This window comes from Tamandua tetradactyla, chromosome 20, assembly GCF_023851605.1.
Source record: "Tamandua tetradactyla isolate mTamTet1 chromosome 20, mTamTet1.pri, whole genome shotgun sequence".
Taxonomy (NCBI): Eukaryota; Metazoa; Chordata; class Mammalia; order Pilosa; family Myrmecophagidae; genus Tamandua; species Tamandua tetradactyla.
Window position 1 is genome coordinate 20,494,436 of NC_135346.1, and position 15,820 is coordinate 20,510,255.

Below are 15,820 nucleotides of genomic sequence, written 5' to 3' on the forward strand. Positions count from 1 at the left end.
TTAAACAAAGGAAGAAACTGTTGGATTGTTTGGTATAAAGTTACAGAATATCCTTTCATTAATACTGAAAATAATAGATAGGTGTGATCCTATAGATATCTTATGGTTTGACTATGTACTTTGAGAGAAATTTCACTCACTTGATACAGGAAACATCATATTAACTCACATTTGGAGTTAGGTAGAAGACAAATTTATATTATGTGCGTTAGAAAGATGGTATGATTGTATTATGATCTTCATCATTAGTGGCAGAATTGAAATTATCAGCCTTATCTTCTGTTAGCCTTATCTGTGGCATCTATGCCATTTTTTTTTTTTTGCCCTAGATAAAGTGTTAAGAAATGTAATTACAATTTGTACTTGTATGCTTTTTCTTCCTCTGCACTACCTGATTGACTGACATACATTAAAGGAATTGGCAAATTGTCAACTGCTGATGGTAAAGCTTTTGCTGATCCTGAGGTACTCCGGAGACTGACATCCTCAGTTAGTTGTGCGCTGGATGAGGCTGCTGCTGCACTGACACGGATGAGAGCAGAAAATAGCCACAATGCAGGACAAGTAGATACGTACGTGTATAATGACTTTATTTGGGCATTAGACATATTTTTGAAGTGGATTTTTGGGATGTAGCAGATTTTGGTTAATTACATCTTTTGGGGTCACTATAAAATTTAGCCACTAGAATGAATATTAGATTTTTAGTGAATATGTAAGTATGTATATTAAGAGCTTATATAGATGCCTACCATGCAAGAGACCTGGGTTCGATTCCCAGCCCATGCACCCCAAAAACAAAAATGTTATGAACAAAATTCCTTGTGATATACATCTCACATATCTGCTTGTTATGTGTGTGTGTATAGATATAGAAATATATGTATGTAGGGAGAAACATAAAAATAGAGCATATATAGAGGAGGATATTATGTTTTCATTCTTGTATTCCCCTCCCTCATATTTATTGAGCATTCTTGTGGAATGTACTATACTTTAGTCTATGAGAAATCCAAACTGAATAAGATCTCATTTCCATTTCTAAAAAAAGTTATTTGTTCTAAGGGTGATAGTAGTAAACTCTGAACCAATTGCTTGAGTAGCAGTAAATGGGTTGCTAATGCAGTTATCTAGTTGCTTCCTTCTCAAATATGGTCTGTACCACCTAAGAACTTGTTAGAAATGCAGACTCTCAGCCCTACTCCAAAGCTACCAAATCAGAATATGCATTTTAACAAGAAACTCAGGTGATTTGTATTCACATTAAAGCTTGATACTGATCACTCTGCAGTAAAATTGTTTACTCAGATTTTCACTTTCAGTATTATTAGAAAAGATTTTAAGCCATAGGATTATATTCCAAAAGTCTTTCAGAATCTTTGCATTAAAGATAATGTTGAAGATAGTTTGCAAGGAGACACTAGTAGAGTTTAAAAATGTACATCTAATGCTTTAAGAAACCTTATTTAAAATTTAGTATGACAATGTGCTAGAATATTTGTGTGTGTATGTGTGTGCTAGAACGTTTTGAAAGATACAAATGACAGCTATTTTTCTATTTACTTACTGCCTTTCTGCCTTGGTTAATATCCTTGAGTTAGAGTTGCAAACAAGATGCTCAGACAACAAGTTGTTCATACAATTTTTTTTCTTAACATATCAACATTTTATATATGATTAACTCTTTATATTAATGTAATTTATTATCATTGGACCCTGAATCTTTCTGTATCAGTTCATTGTTGTGTGGTTTTGTTTTCAGTCGCAGTTTGGCAGAAGCTTGTTCAGATGGGGATGTGAATGCTGTTCGTAAATTGCTAGATGAAGGCCGAAGTGTAAATGAACATACAGAAGAAGGAGAAAGTCTACTGTGTTTGGCTTGTTCAGCAGGGTATTATGAATTAGCACAAGTAAGCAGAAATAATCTTTAGTGATTAAATTTGTGGCAGGGTTTTGATATTTTAGTTACTCTTATCAATTATAAAAGTAATTATAATTAGAGACCAAGGTCTTCCCCTTTTTCTTTTTGCAGGAAGTAAAATAGAAACAAATGTATAATTAATTTTGTTGCTTGTGCATGTAGCTGGACATGGTCCATTTTTCTGCCACTTGAGACTTACTGAAAGCTACTATTAATGAATAAGTAACAGACAGAAATAATAATTATGTTTTAAACTTGTCTTTAGAAATAATATACAAACTTGAATGGAGAGTATTGGTTTTCATTGCATCCAGATTAACCCAGTTTTTTACTCTTTTTCTTCTGTTAGAGCAATATTGGGCAATAGCCATGTTCTTACCAATTAGTTTGTCTTTGAGTGTAATTTTGCTGCCTGTTCCTGGATAAGCCCAAGCATACCACAAATTCTTTGACAAGAGCAGTCATGTTTTATAATAGGGATGGCTAATATGATTACATGTATTACTTAAAGAATAATATGCAATTATATTTATGGCTAATATGATTACCTACATTACTTAAAAATAATATGCAATGGTATTATAAAATATAGCATCCAACCTGGCATTTTGAGTAGTGAACACTGGTATATATTCCCAAAAGGTGATGGAATTCTGTTTTTTTTTCTTACATGTACTCTAAAAGATTATCTTCCCAGATTCAATTATAGTCTCTAGAAATAGTATTAATAATAAGAGCTGACAGTTTCTTTCTGTGTGTACGTGTGTTTTAAAGGTATTGCTTGCTATGCATGCTAATGTTGAAGATCGAGGGAATAAAGGAGACATAACTCCCCTAATGGCAGCTTCCAGTGGGGGCTATTTAGATATTGTGAAGCTATTACTACTTCATGATGCAGATGTCAACTCGCAGTCTGCAACAGGTATGTAGAGAATAATGTGTTAATTGGAGGAAAATAACTTGATATAATTAATCATAACTTTAGAGATTAAAATTTGATTCCTAAGGAAATCCATATTATAAGCCTATAGAAAAACCTTACCCTTTGTGTGTAGTTATCTCTGAGTAAAGTATAAATAGTCTGACACCCTCAGAAGTCTTTAATAAAAAATTAGATTCTGTTTGATCGAGATGGACAGTTTTTCTGCTGGGGACTCTTTTTTTTTACCATAATGATATGCAGCACATAAAGAGCCAAAATTATACGCTGTGTAAATTCTTTGATTCATTTAGGTACAGCTTCCTAGACTTTAGATTATAGATTAACCTGAGAGTATTTACCTTTAGAGTTTTTCATGTCTAGTTTAATGAATGCACTTACTAATAAGATATTCTTGTGGATGCATAGAAGCTCCCTTAGCAAGGACTTCTTTTTCAGTTATTTATGCTTGCCATAATCACAGGTAGTAGGAGCCTTGATTACCTATGTTGAATTATAGGGACAGTTTTGGGAATGAGTTCCCTTGAACTTAATTTATGCAGTTGTGAGGCAACAACATGGTTTTAAAAATATTTTTAATGATGACTCTTTCAGAATCTTAAATATGTCATACCACTGCCTTCTTGCCTCCATGGTTTCTGCTGAGAAATCCACACATAGTCTTATTGCACTTCCCTTCTATGTGATGGATTCCTTTTCTCTTGTTGCTTTCAAAATTCTTCCTTTGACATTTGATAATCTGATTAGTAAGTGTCTTAGGGTAGGTCTATTTGTATCTATTCTGCTTGAGGTATGCTGTGCTTATTGAGTCTGTAATTTTATGTCTTTTATTTTTTTTTCAAAAGAGATGGGAAATTTTCAGTCATTATTTCCTCCATTAGTCTTTCCTCTCCTTCTCCCTTCTCTTTACCTTCTGGGACACCCATAACACATATATTCGTGTGCTTCGTGTTGTCATTCAGTTCCCTGAGACCCTGCTCATATTTTCCATTCTTTTCCCTATCTGTTCTTTTGTGTGTAGGATTTCAGATATCCTGACCTCTAGGTCACTAATCCTTTCTTCTGCTTCTTCAAAGCTGCTGTTGTAGGTCCCCATTGTTTATTTGGTTTTTTCCATCTCTTCTGTTATGTCTTTCATTCCTATAAGTTCTTCCATTTGTTTTTTTCCACCTTTTGAGTACTTTATGTTCTTCCAGTGTCCTCTTTATATCCTTTATCTGTCTTGCCATATCTTCCCTCAACTCAATTTGATTTTTGATGTGATTTTGACTATCTCTTTGAACATCCTTTATTAGTTATTTCAACTCCTGTTATCACATTTGAAATGTTGGTTGGTTCCTTTGACTGGGCCATATCTCCAATTTTCCTAGTATGGCTTATTTTTTTTGCTGGTATCTCGGCATTTGATTCCCTTAATTAGTTTATTCTGGAGATTATTTTCACTCTTTTATGTAGAGTTTTCTTGTCGGTTGGCTTTGTTCTCTATCTATTCTTTGACATTCAGTCCAACTTATTTTTAGACCTCTAGCATAGCTTGTTTAACTGAGCATAATTTTTCAGCTTTTGTTTTTCTGATTCTTGCCCTGCCTGTATGGAACTTTTTTATGAGGAGGGTCTCCTCAGATATAATCGACTCCAATCAAATTTTCCCAGACCAAACAGGCCCACCTCTCAGGAAGAGGGTGTAACCAGTATCAGGTTTCCCTGAGGGTGAGACCCAGCAGGTTGTCAAACTTTCCTATGAACCCTCTAAACTTCCTATCCTTCCCAGGTTGTCACCCTGCAGCTTCCCACCAGCATTAGCTATGCGGTGCCTTAATTATCAGCAGCCTCTCCTTGCCAGTCCTGTGGATAGATGAGACAAAGGCTGCCCTGAAGGAGGGCAGCTAATTGCTCTAGGCCTTGACCCCCTTTTCTTGGGGAAGATACTTCCTAGGGTATTATTCCTCCCCATTCACCTATTTACTTTGTGTTTCAGACATACCTTAACTCTCCTCTTGCCTGGGGCAATGCTGAAGCTTGAGAGTGCTTGCAGGTCTGTCTAATGAGCTGTGAAGAAGTTGGAAAAAAAAAAAAAGTAAAAAAAAATTCCTTTTCAGAGGCTGAACTGAGCTCCTCAGGTTTGAGGTGCTCAAATCAAGAGGTGGAGTAGGTATATGACTCTGAGTATCCCCAGGCTCTTGGGGCCCAGCACTTTTCCTGTATTTTTGCTGTTCAGCTCAAAAAAACCTCTGTTGTTGTTGTTGTTTCTGTCAGCCTTGCCCCCTCTCTTCTGGGTCAAAAGCTCCTGGTTCCTTTAGTGCTTAGCCAGGTTTATCAGTACTCTGGGCCTGATTTCAGCAGTCTGAATTTGTTAATGAATTTTGCAGTTGGAGCTTGATTGAGCTACCTTCCTGGCTCTTAGTAGGATCTGTTTTTTTTCGCCTGGGGAAGCAGCCTGCCCTACCCATGGGGGAGGGATGCCAGCCTCCACGGTTTGGGAGATTTATGGTTCTTTGTGGGATCTCAATCATTCTACCCGTTCCAGACTGGTGTACGATTTGTCTAGTGACTGAAGTTCCCCAAATAGTTGTTCCATACAGTTCCTGGCTATTTACTGCTGCTCTGGAGAAGAAACTAAACTCCACACCTCACTACACTGCCATGTTGCTCCAGTAATGTCCTTTAAAAGGAATTTTTATTTTGAAGGAGTTATACTGGGGTAATTCTTGCTTGGTCAAACTGTACATGTAGATTAAAGATATGTATCAGGAGGAAAGTGTACCTAAGACAATGAATAACCTTATGAATAAATCTGTAAAAATAAGAGAGGTAAAAGAAAGTTAAGAAATGAATATACACAGAAAGAAAATGTTTCTAGGCTGTAGCTATTATTGAAAGAAAAAGAAATAATTTTGAATGATACATTGGAGTATTTTAGATGAAAAATAATGACTGATTTTTCAGTATGGCACTTAATCTTATTTCACAAGCTGAGGAATGTGAAGAGAGGTAAAATGTCCGCTTTATAATAAACCCTTTCCAGTATATTTTTTTGATCTTTAGGAAATGTTTAATATATTAAGGCAATTATAAAAGTTCATAGTATTAGAGGGCATATACACAGACTCTTTTAAAGCTTGCAATACTGTGTTTATTAACTAACTATTAATAAAGCTAAATGTTTAGTTAATAAAACTAAATGTATTAGTTTATATTTATGTCTAGCTCTGTGCTTGGCCAGTTGGAGATATATTAAGTTGTAAACTCTGTCTTCAAGTAAATTACTGTCTAGTCAAAGAAACAATGCTAATAATATATGTAAAACAATCAAAACAATTATCCAACAGACTATTAAGTACTTAAGTACTATGGCAATACCGCAAATGCCCCAAAAGGCATTGCTACTGCAGCTTCTAATGCTGCCATCACTGTTGCTACCACCCACCAAGGTAGCCCTGATGTTTCCCCTTTTTTGTTTTTTTTCTGTTTTTATATGAAACTTATTTAAGCATGAAATAAGAATACTTATCTTAGAAAGGGGAACCCAGTCTGCCTGTCGTTAATTTCCATTGAGCAGCATGGTGCATACTTTAATTGGCACCTCTGAAAGTGGTTCCTTTTATCAGTTTAAGTATCTGCTTATATTTACATAAAAGAAAACAATGACTTTAGAAAGTGTAAGTGAACCACCAGGTTTAGTTACTTAATTTTTGTCTGATTATAAAAATAATATATGCCCATTGTAAGAACATTTTTAAAATGCAGAGAAGTAGTTAGGATACACAGTAGTCACCACTGTTGCCATGTTTATCTGTTTCGTTCCAATATTTTTGATGTAAAGTTCCATAGTTTAAATCTTCTTTTTGCCATTCGTTGATTGTTGGACCACAACATGGTTTTGAGTTAAGATGATAAAATACATAACTTTCTTCTGGTTAATACATCCTTACTCATTTGAGAAATAATCAGCGTTGATAGGTTGCTGCCATCAAGGAGATTTATAATTTCTCCCTGAAGATTCTTGAGGGTCATCCAATTAGGGTGGCTTTTAAAGTTGTTTTCAGCCAAAGAAACCCTACTTTAACAAAATAATTTATGGAAGCACAGTATATAGTAATAGTATGCAGATAAAAGGGCAGATGATCTAAGTAGGATTCGATGGGGGCTTACAGTCTCGTTCCTATCTGCTTAACATCTCTGTTCTCTGAGTGTCTTCCGGAGGGCATTTTGAGGTTCTTTAGAACAAATTTTGGAAATCGCCAGGCTGGTCCAGCACTTTTATTTTTAAAATGGGAATGTTACCTCTGGAGAGAGGGAGGGGCTTATCTTTTTTTTTTTTTTTTAAACAAATTGCACTTGAGTAGTGTTCTAGTTTGCTAGCTGCCGGAATGCAACACACCATTGATGGATTGCTTTTTAATAAAGGGGGACTTATTTCCTTAGTTCTTCAGAGGAAAGGCAGCTAATTTTCCACTGAGGTTCTTTCTTACGTGGGAAGGCCCAAGATGGTCTCTGCTGGCCTTCTCTCCAGGCCCCTGGGTTCCAACAACTTTCCCTAGGGTGACTTCTTTCTGCATCTCCAAAGGCCTGGGCTGAGCTGCGAGTGCTAAGATGAGGAATGCAGAGCTGCTTAGGCTGTGCTGTATTGTGCTCTCTCATTTAAGCACCAGCCAGTTAAATCAAACATCATTCACTGCAGCAGGCCCCCCTCCTAGCTGACTGCAGATGTAATTAGCAACAGATGAGATTCACGTACCATTGGCTCAAGTCCACAGCAACAGAACTAGGTGCCTTCACTTGGCCAAGTTGACAGGTGAATCTAACTACCACAGGTAGCTTTTTAAAAATTACAGGTTCCGAGGACTCTTTCCTTTTTCTAAAGCTATTCATCTAGGGAAAGACTAGTGATGAAAATCACTGTTCCACATTGCAGTTCTGTGGGATACACCATTCCAGCCACCTATTTTTGCTTTTGATTTTCCTTTGATCCTGAAATGCCCCCCTTCACCAGAGCAGGGAATCCTACTCATCTTTTGAGGTCCAGTTCAAATGTAGCCAATTTTTTTTAACAGCTTTTTTTTTTAGATAAAATTAACATACCATAAAATTCACTCTTTTAAAGTATACATTTCAGTGCTTTTGATATATTCACAGAATTGTACAACCATCGCTGCTCTCTAATTCCAAAACGTTTTCATCACCCCATAAAGAAACCCCATACCCATTAGCAGTCACTCCCCTCTCTTCCCTCCCCCTTGACAAACGTGCTCTATGGATTTGCCTTTTCTGGGCATTTCATATAAGTGCAGTCATATAATATGCTACTTTTGTGTCTGTTTTTTTTCACTTAGCATAACGTTTTCAAGGTTTATTCGTGTTGTAGTATATATTAGTACTTCATGCCTGTCTTTTCCTGGAGAGTACTCTATTATAGGCATATACCACATTTTGTTTATACATTCATTATTAGTTGATAGACATTTAGACTGTTTCCAGTTTTTGGCTATTATGAATAATGCTGCCAACAACATTCGTGTACAGGTTTTGTATGAATGTATGTTTTTAATTCCCTTGGATATATACATAGGAGTAGAATTGCTGAATCGTATGGCAATTCTATGTTTAATGTTTTGTGGAACTGCCACACTTTTCCAGAGTGAATGTATTATTTCACATTCCCAATAACAATGTGTGAGTGTACTAGTTTCTGCACAGCATTATCAGTACTTATTACTATATCTTGTTTTTGTTTTAGCCATCCTAGTATGAAGTGGTATCTCACTGTGGGTTTGATTTATATTCCCATAATGATTAATGATGCTGAGGATCTTTTCATGTGCTTATTGGCCAGTTTGGATATATTTTTTGGAGGAGAAATGTCTTTAAAACCCTTTACCCATTTTCTAAAAACTTTTTTTTTTTTTTTTTGGCATGAGTAGGCTCTGGGAATTGAACTCAGGTCTCTGGCATGGCAGGCAAGAATTCTGCTGCTGAGCCACCATTACACTGCCCTAAAAACATTTTTTATTGTGGAATATAAATGTACATATAAATGTGTACAAAAAGCAGTAAATTTCAAAGTACATTTTAACAAGTGGTTTTAGAACAAATTTGAGTGTATGGTATCGGTAGCAGTTCCACCATTTCAGTTGTTTTCTTCTAGCTGCTCTAAGACACTGGAGACTAAAAAGAATACCAATGTAATAATTCAGTAGTCATACTCATTTGTTAAATCCTATCTTCTCTGATATAATTCCTCCATCTCCTTCAATCCTTCTACTCTTTAGGAATATTTGGGCAATGGCCATTCTTACTTCTTTTATGTTGAAAAGGGGTGTTGTCAATATTATGGGGTAGGGAAATGCAACTGATTGATACTCTTGGAAAAAGTAGCAACTCTGGGTTTCAGGTCTTTTCTGGCTTAGTAACTGTCTGAAGGTTTTAAGTTTCTGAGAAATAAAGTCAGTGAGTGAGAGATTTATAAAGTTATAATAACCCTGATATTACAAGAATACTGTTGGTTGGGGCTTGACATACCATGGCAATTGGCAATAAAGTTTGCATTAGAGTAACCTCCAGAATAGCCTCTCGACTCTATTTGAAATCTCTTAGCCACTGCTACTTTATTTTGTTACATTTCTTTTCCCCCTTTTGGTCTGGTAGGCTTGTGATTTCACATTTTCAGGGCCAAGCTCATCATTGACAATCATGTCCCTCATTGCCAGGGAGACTTAGACCTTGGATGTCATGTCCCATGTAGCAGAGGTGTGTAATGATTTTACTTACAGAGTTGCCTTTGCCCATTTTTAAATTGAATTATTTCTCTTTTTATTTTTGAGATGTTTATTAAATATTCTGGAACTAGTCCCTTATCACGTACATGTTTTGCAAGTATTTATCTTTTTTTTTCTTTTGGTTGTAGTTTTTTTGTCATATCCAAGAAATCATTGCCTTAATCAAAGGTCATGAAGATTTATGACTGTTTTTTTTTAAGCGTTTTATAGTTGTAGCTCTCACATTTAGACCTATGATCCATTTTGAGTTAATTTTTATATATGATATGAGGTATAAGGGTCCAGTTTCATCCTTTTGCTTGTGGATATCCAGATGTCCCAACCATTTGTTGAAAAAAATTATTCTTTCTCTACTGAATTGTCTTGTACCCTTGTTGAAAATCAGTTGACCATAAATATAGGGGTTTGTCTCTGGATTATTAATATTATTCCGTTGATCTATATGTCTGTCATTATACCTGTACCACACTGTTTTGATTATTGAAGTTATATGATAAGACTTGAAGTCAGAAAGGGTGAGTCCTCCAACATTGTTCTTCATTTCCAAGATTCTTTTGGCTATTTTGGATCCCTTGTATTTCCATATGGATTTTAGGATTACTTTGTCAGTTTCTGTATAAAAAGCCAGCTCAAGATTGTGTTCTTAAAAGGAAACTGAATAAGTATTGGCCACTTGTACAAAAAAAAAGAAAAGATATCCATAGAAGTCCCACACCAATAAAAGAACTGAGCATCCAGGATTTAATCACCTTGGGGAAATTAATCTTCACTTTGAACACATGCCGGTAATATAATGCATGGCACTGGGAATGAGTTGTACTTCAGAAGTGTAGTTGCACCACACAATTGTAATGATACATTTTTTTTAGAGGAAGAAGTGATTATACATTTTTTTATCTTAATGAGATTTTTGTACTCAAAGGGGAAGAAACAGAGATGAGGTAAAAGAATGTCATAAACTTTTGACTTCAGAAAGGTAGAACTTAGCTTTGCAGCTGACATTAGTACCATATGTTTCTATGAGATTTTGGTGGAAATTATTTTAACTTTTCACTTATAAGCTCTGAAGGTCTTGCAAAAATATTTGCCTTTTTGTCTCTGTAACTATTGCCATTGAATATTTTTTGCTTGGTTTTTTTTGACCTCTTATCCTCCCATTATTTATACATTTTTGTCCTTGTTTTCTTGCTCATCTGACCTTACACTGGATAAGGGGAGTGTCAGATACAGGGTTTTCGCACTCACACAGTAACACCATAAAAACTATATAGTTGTGTAGTTATCTTCGAGAATCGAGTCTACTGGATTACCAAAAGAAATATTAACTCAAGTTTTGAATAGGGATTGCATTGAACTTTTGATTCGTGATTATAGGATGCCCTTCCATTTATTTAAGTCTTTCATTTCTTTCAAAAATGTTTTGTTTTCAGTGTACCAGTCTTGCCCTTCTTTTGTTAAATTTATTCTTACGTATTTTACTCTTTTTGACTGTTTTCTTTTTTTAAACAGCATTTTTGAGGTGTAATTTACATACTGGAAACTGACCTGTTTTTTTAAGTGTGCAGTTATAATTTGTATTAAATTTATAGAGCTGTCAACCATCAACGCAACCTAATTTTAGAACATTTCCATCACCACATAAAAGATACCTGTGTCCACTTAACAATCACCTAGTTTCTGACTACTACCGACCTACTTTCTACCTCTATAGATTTGCCCTTTCTAGACATTTTATATTAATAGAATCATGCAGTATGTGGTCTTTTGTAGAAGAATGTTTCTGTTCCCATTTAAAAAAATATTTTTAGTAATAAGAAAATTAAAATGTTTATAACCAATAGCAGTAAATACACTTGAGCTCATAGTTCTATTGGTTTATGTAAGGGACATGAAGAATTATAACTAGAGCAGTAGCACAATCATAATTGTATCCCTTGTTATAATTTTATACTTATTTTTATTCTTTGTTAGGAAACACTGCATTAACTTATGCCTGTGCTGGAGGATTTGTTGACATTGTGAAAGTGCTACTTAATGAAGGTGCAAACATTGAAGATCATAATGAAAATGGTCATACTCCCTTAATGGAAGCAGCCAGTGCAGGCCATGTGGAAGTTGCAAGAGTTCTTCTAGATCACGGTGCAGGCATCAACACTCATTCTAATGAATTCAAAGAAAGTGCTCTTACACTTGCATGCTACAAAGGTATTCTATATATGTGTGAATATTTACAGAATTGGTTTTTTTAATGACTTTTTGAGTATGTGAGTATTAAGTATTTGAGTTAATTTTATATTGTTTGTTTTCCCTGTGCTATAAAGTAATCTAGCTTGTAAGAAATTATATAGAAAGTCCATTTTAGCCTTTATTTCGTATAGTACAATTTCTTAGTACATGTTTCTTTATTATTTTAATTCAAATTTATTCAGTCTATAATGTCAATGAGACCTCTTAGTACAGATTTACAGGGTTTCCATTATTTAATAACTTTTGTTGTATTTGATTTTTCAGACTTCATTTAAAAAATAATACATATGCATAATGATGATGATAATAATACACACTGGATACAGACAACCTGAAAATACAGAATAGCACAAAGAAAAGAAATGTTTAAAAGTTGTATCAAAGGGTAATAAGCGCGTAAACAATATTTTAGTGTAAGATCTTCCAGTGTGTTTTTCTAAGCCTGCTTATAAACAACAAATATATAACACTGTTTTGTAGCCTGCTTATTTTGTTTAGCAGTATATCATTATCATTTTCCCAGCTCATTATATGTTTTTCCCATGTGACTTTTGATGGTCACATAGTGTTTCATTATTTTAATTAGGGTTAGATTTGATTGCACGTGTCACAAAACCCAAATTATTAATGATGTGAATAAGAGAGAAGTTTTTTATTTTCTGTGTAAAATAAATCTGAGGGCAGGCAGTTCAGGACTTGTATGGCAGTTATATTGTCATCAAGAACTCAGAATCCTCTTCTTCTGCTCTACCATCCTAGCATGTGGATTCTTTATCAGTGTTACGTATAGTCCAAAGGGTAGTTGGGGCTTCAGCTGTCCATACTCTAGGAAGGAAAAGGAGGGAAAGGGCAGATTGAGGAGTGTTGGAAATTCCAATTAGTAATCTCCCTTTAAGGAGTCTTGCAATAAGTACTACTGTATAATCCCCATTTACCTTTCATTGGCTACCTTCCAGCTGCAAAAGTGGCTGGAAAAAGCAGTCTTTTATCGACGTATTGCCACTTAGATGAAATCAGCATTCTATTATTAAAGAAGAACAAGAGAATGGATATTAGGTAGGGAACTAACAGTCTGCCATATGCATCAAGTGGATGCACCTTAATTGCCTATTGCTGGACACTTGTTGTTCCCACAGTGTTATTACAAACACTGCAATAATATTGTCTACAGACATTTTTGCTTAATCTGTGATTATTTCCTTAGGATAAATTCCTAAAAGTAGAATTGCTGGGTCAATGGGTATGGACATTTTTAAGACTTTTGATAACATATTGCCAGATTGCCTTCTAGAAAGGTTGAACCAATCTGTACTCCCACCAGCAGGGTTTGACAGCGCCCTTTACACTGCCCTATACCCTCACCAGCACTGGGTATTATCATTCATTTATCGTTTTGATAGTAAAAGATGCTGTCATTTTAATTTACATTTCTTTAATTGGAAGGTTTAATACTCATTTGCAATTATCTTTTGAATTTTTGAATTATCATGTCCTTCACTTATTTTTCTACTGGAGTGTTGTTTTCTTATTGAATTTATTAAAGCCTTTTATATATTAAATGTATGAAGAGGTAGGGATTATTTTATTTTGTTTTTTTTGACTTTGCAAATACTTTTTTATTCACTGGAATGGCTTTTTAAATGGATAAATGGAAAGTTCTGGAGGATTTGTGAGAAGCTTGATAGACAAAGCCTAGAATACTTTGAAGATACTGTTGATAGAAATGTGGACGCCAAAAATATTTCTGATAAGGCCTTACACAGAAATGATGCGTGTGTTATAGCAAACTGGAAGGAAGGTGATCCTTGTTTTAAAGTGGTAAAGAGTTTGGCAAATTGTGTCCTGGGTTTAGATAGAAGGCAGAATTTAAAAGCCATGAGCCAGGATACTTAGCTGAAGTAATTTCTGAATTAAATGTGGGAAGTGCGACCTGGTTTCTCCCTTCAGCTTATAGTGAAATGCAACAGGCAAGAAATAAGTGGAGAACTGAAACCAGAAATTGATGATCTGGAAATTTCTGGGCTTACCAAAAGGGAGAGCCCGGAGAATACTGTCTCGCATGAGGATTTAACCAAACATGGAACCATCCAGCTATTTCAGAAAAAATTAGAATTGGAAATGTAGTTATCCAGAAAGGATTTGTGGAACGTTCTGTTGTCTAATGGTTATGATCTGTAGGGATTATTTTAAATGGAGTTTTCTGTGCTGTTCATTGCCGCAGGAATTTATGGTTATTATTTTAAAACTAATTTTCTGAAAAATATGATCCAAGATAGTTTACCTGGCAATCTATTTGATTTCTATTTGTTTTGAATTGATAAATAAATTAAATTGATTAAAAAAAAAGTATTGTTACTTTACTTAACTTGAATTATGTGCTTTAGACTAATTTAACTATTAAAACATTGATAAGACCTTGAAAAGAGCCTGCTTGTTATTTTGGGTTGACCTTTTTTTTTAGAAAGTCAATGATTTATTTTTTGAGTGCAAAATAAGTTCTCCTATCAAATTTTTGTATAGATATCAAAGAAAAAGATACCCCATTTTATTACTTATATATTAAATTAATAGTCAGTTCTTTGGAAATGCAGGTTAAAATTGTATTTTTCTTTTTGAAGGACATTTGGATATGGTTCGCTTTCTGCTTGAAGCTGGTGCAGATCAAGAACACAAAACAGATGAGATGCACACTGCTTTAATGGAGGCTTGCATGGTAATTTTAAATTACATTCACTTGAAATTTGATGGGAATAAAAGTTCATGCATGTTTAACCTTTGGGAATTAATCTTCAGTTGTATAATTTTTTAGCATGATTTTAAACAGTTTATATTTGAGTATCTGTGCTGTTGGAAGAAACAATAAGGTGTAATCCTAAACTAATATATTTGGCTTTAGGATTATTGATAATACTAATTTTGGAAATAGTAGACTTATATTTCATATGTTTTATAGCCTAACTTCATATTAAAATATTATCAAACAAATTAACACTCAGAATATGTTGACTAAAATGCCCTGTGGTTAACCTTTAAAGCCTTTAATTATGTCTTTTGATGATAATCTAGAATTTGATTTTTAATCCAAGCATTTTGTGTCAGAGAGAATAATCACCTTTAATGCTGTCAATACAAAATAAAATCTTAAAGATGGAAGCTTAGAGCAGAGTCTTCATTATATAACTGAGAAAACTAAGAAACAAAGCAGTTGAGGAATATTGCTCTAAATCATGCAATTACATAGTACCAGTTCTGGGAGTCCTAGAGCCACCACAGTTGTGTGTAGATTGAGCAAGTGTAAGTGGTAGCCCTGCCTAAGTCTAGGTCTTTTTTTTTTAACTCAGTGTTTTTGTTACTAACGTTATGCTGATTTTTTTTTTTTTTAATATGATATCTTTTTTTTTTTTTTTTGGCGTGGGCAAGCTCTGGGAATCGAACCTGGGTTTCTGGCATGGCAGGTGAGAATTCTGCCTCTGAGCCATCACTGCACCGCCTGATATCTTTTATTTTTAGGAAAAGAAAGAGGGAAGAAAAAAAGAAGTAGAGAAAGAGAGAAAGAAAAAGAGATGAGAAAAAGGAGAGAGAGAAGGAGGGGGAAGGAGGGAGGGTAATGTGGGCAGGAGAATATCAAGTTCCCCTTCTGTCCCCCAAATCCTTATCCATATAATACTAGAGCACAATATCAGAGTAAGTTACACTGACTTTCCATCTGGGAGTTGATCGCTTCTTGGCTTATTATTCAGAGCAACTCATTTGGCTCTCCTGAGCCTTGACATTGTCACCTTTACCAGAGACATAATGTCAAGATCATATAGTATCTATCCTTTTGTATCTGGCTTATTTTACCCAACAGTATGTCCTCAAGGTTTATCCTTGTTGTCATGTCTCAGGACCTCATTTTGTCCTGCACAATATTCCATTGTATGTATATAGCACATT

General features: G+C 34.9%; 1 protein-coding gene across 5 annotated transcripts in view; it reads left to right on the plus strand.

Annotated features, from left to right (window-relative positions):
- ANKHD1 (ankyrin repeat and KH domain containing 1) overlaps window positions 1–15,820 on the plus strand; it is a 147,245-nt gene that overhangs the window by 49,696 nt on the left and 81,729 nt on the right. For all 5 annotated transcript variants that reach the window (XM_077137183.1, XM_077137184.1, XM_077137186.1 and 2 more), the window contains exons 3-7: window positions 416–572; window positions 1,763–1,910; window positions 2,696–2,843; window positions 11,609–11,842; window positions 14,503–14,597. In XM_077137183.1, coding sequence (XP_076993298.1) covers window positions 416–572; window positions 1,763–1,910; window positions 2,696–2,843; window positions 11,609–11,842; window positions 14,503–14,597 — 782 coding nt within the window. The remainder of the gene's footprint in view (window positions 1–415; window positions 573–1,762; window positions 1,911–2,695; window positions 2,844–11,608; window positions 11,843–14,502; window positions 14,598–15,820) is intronic.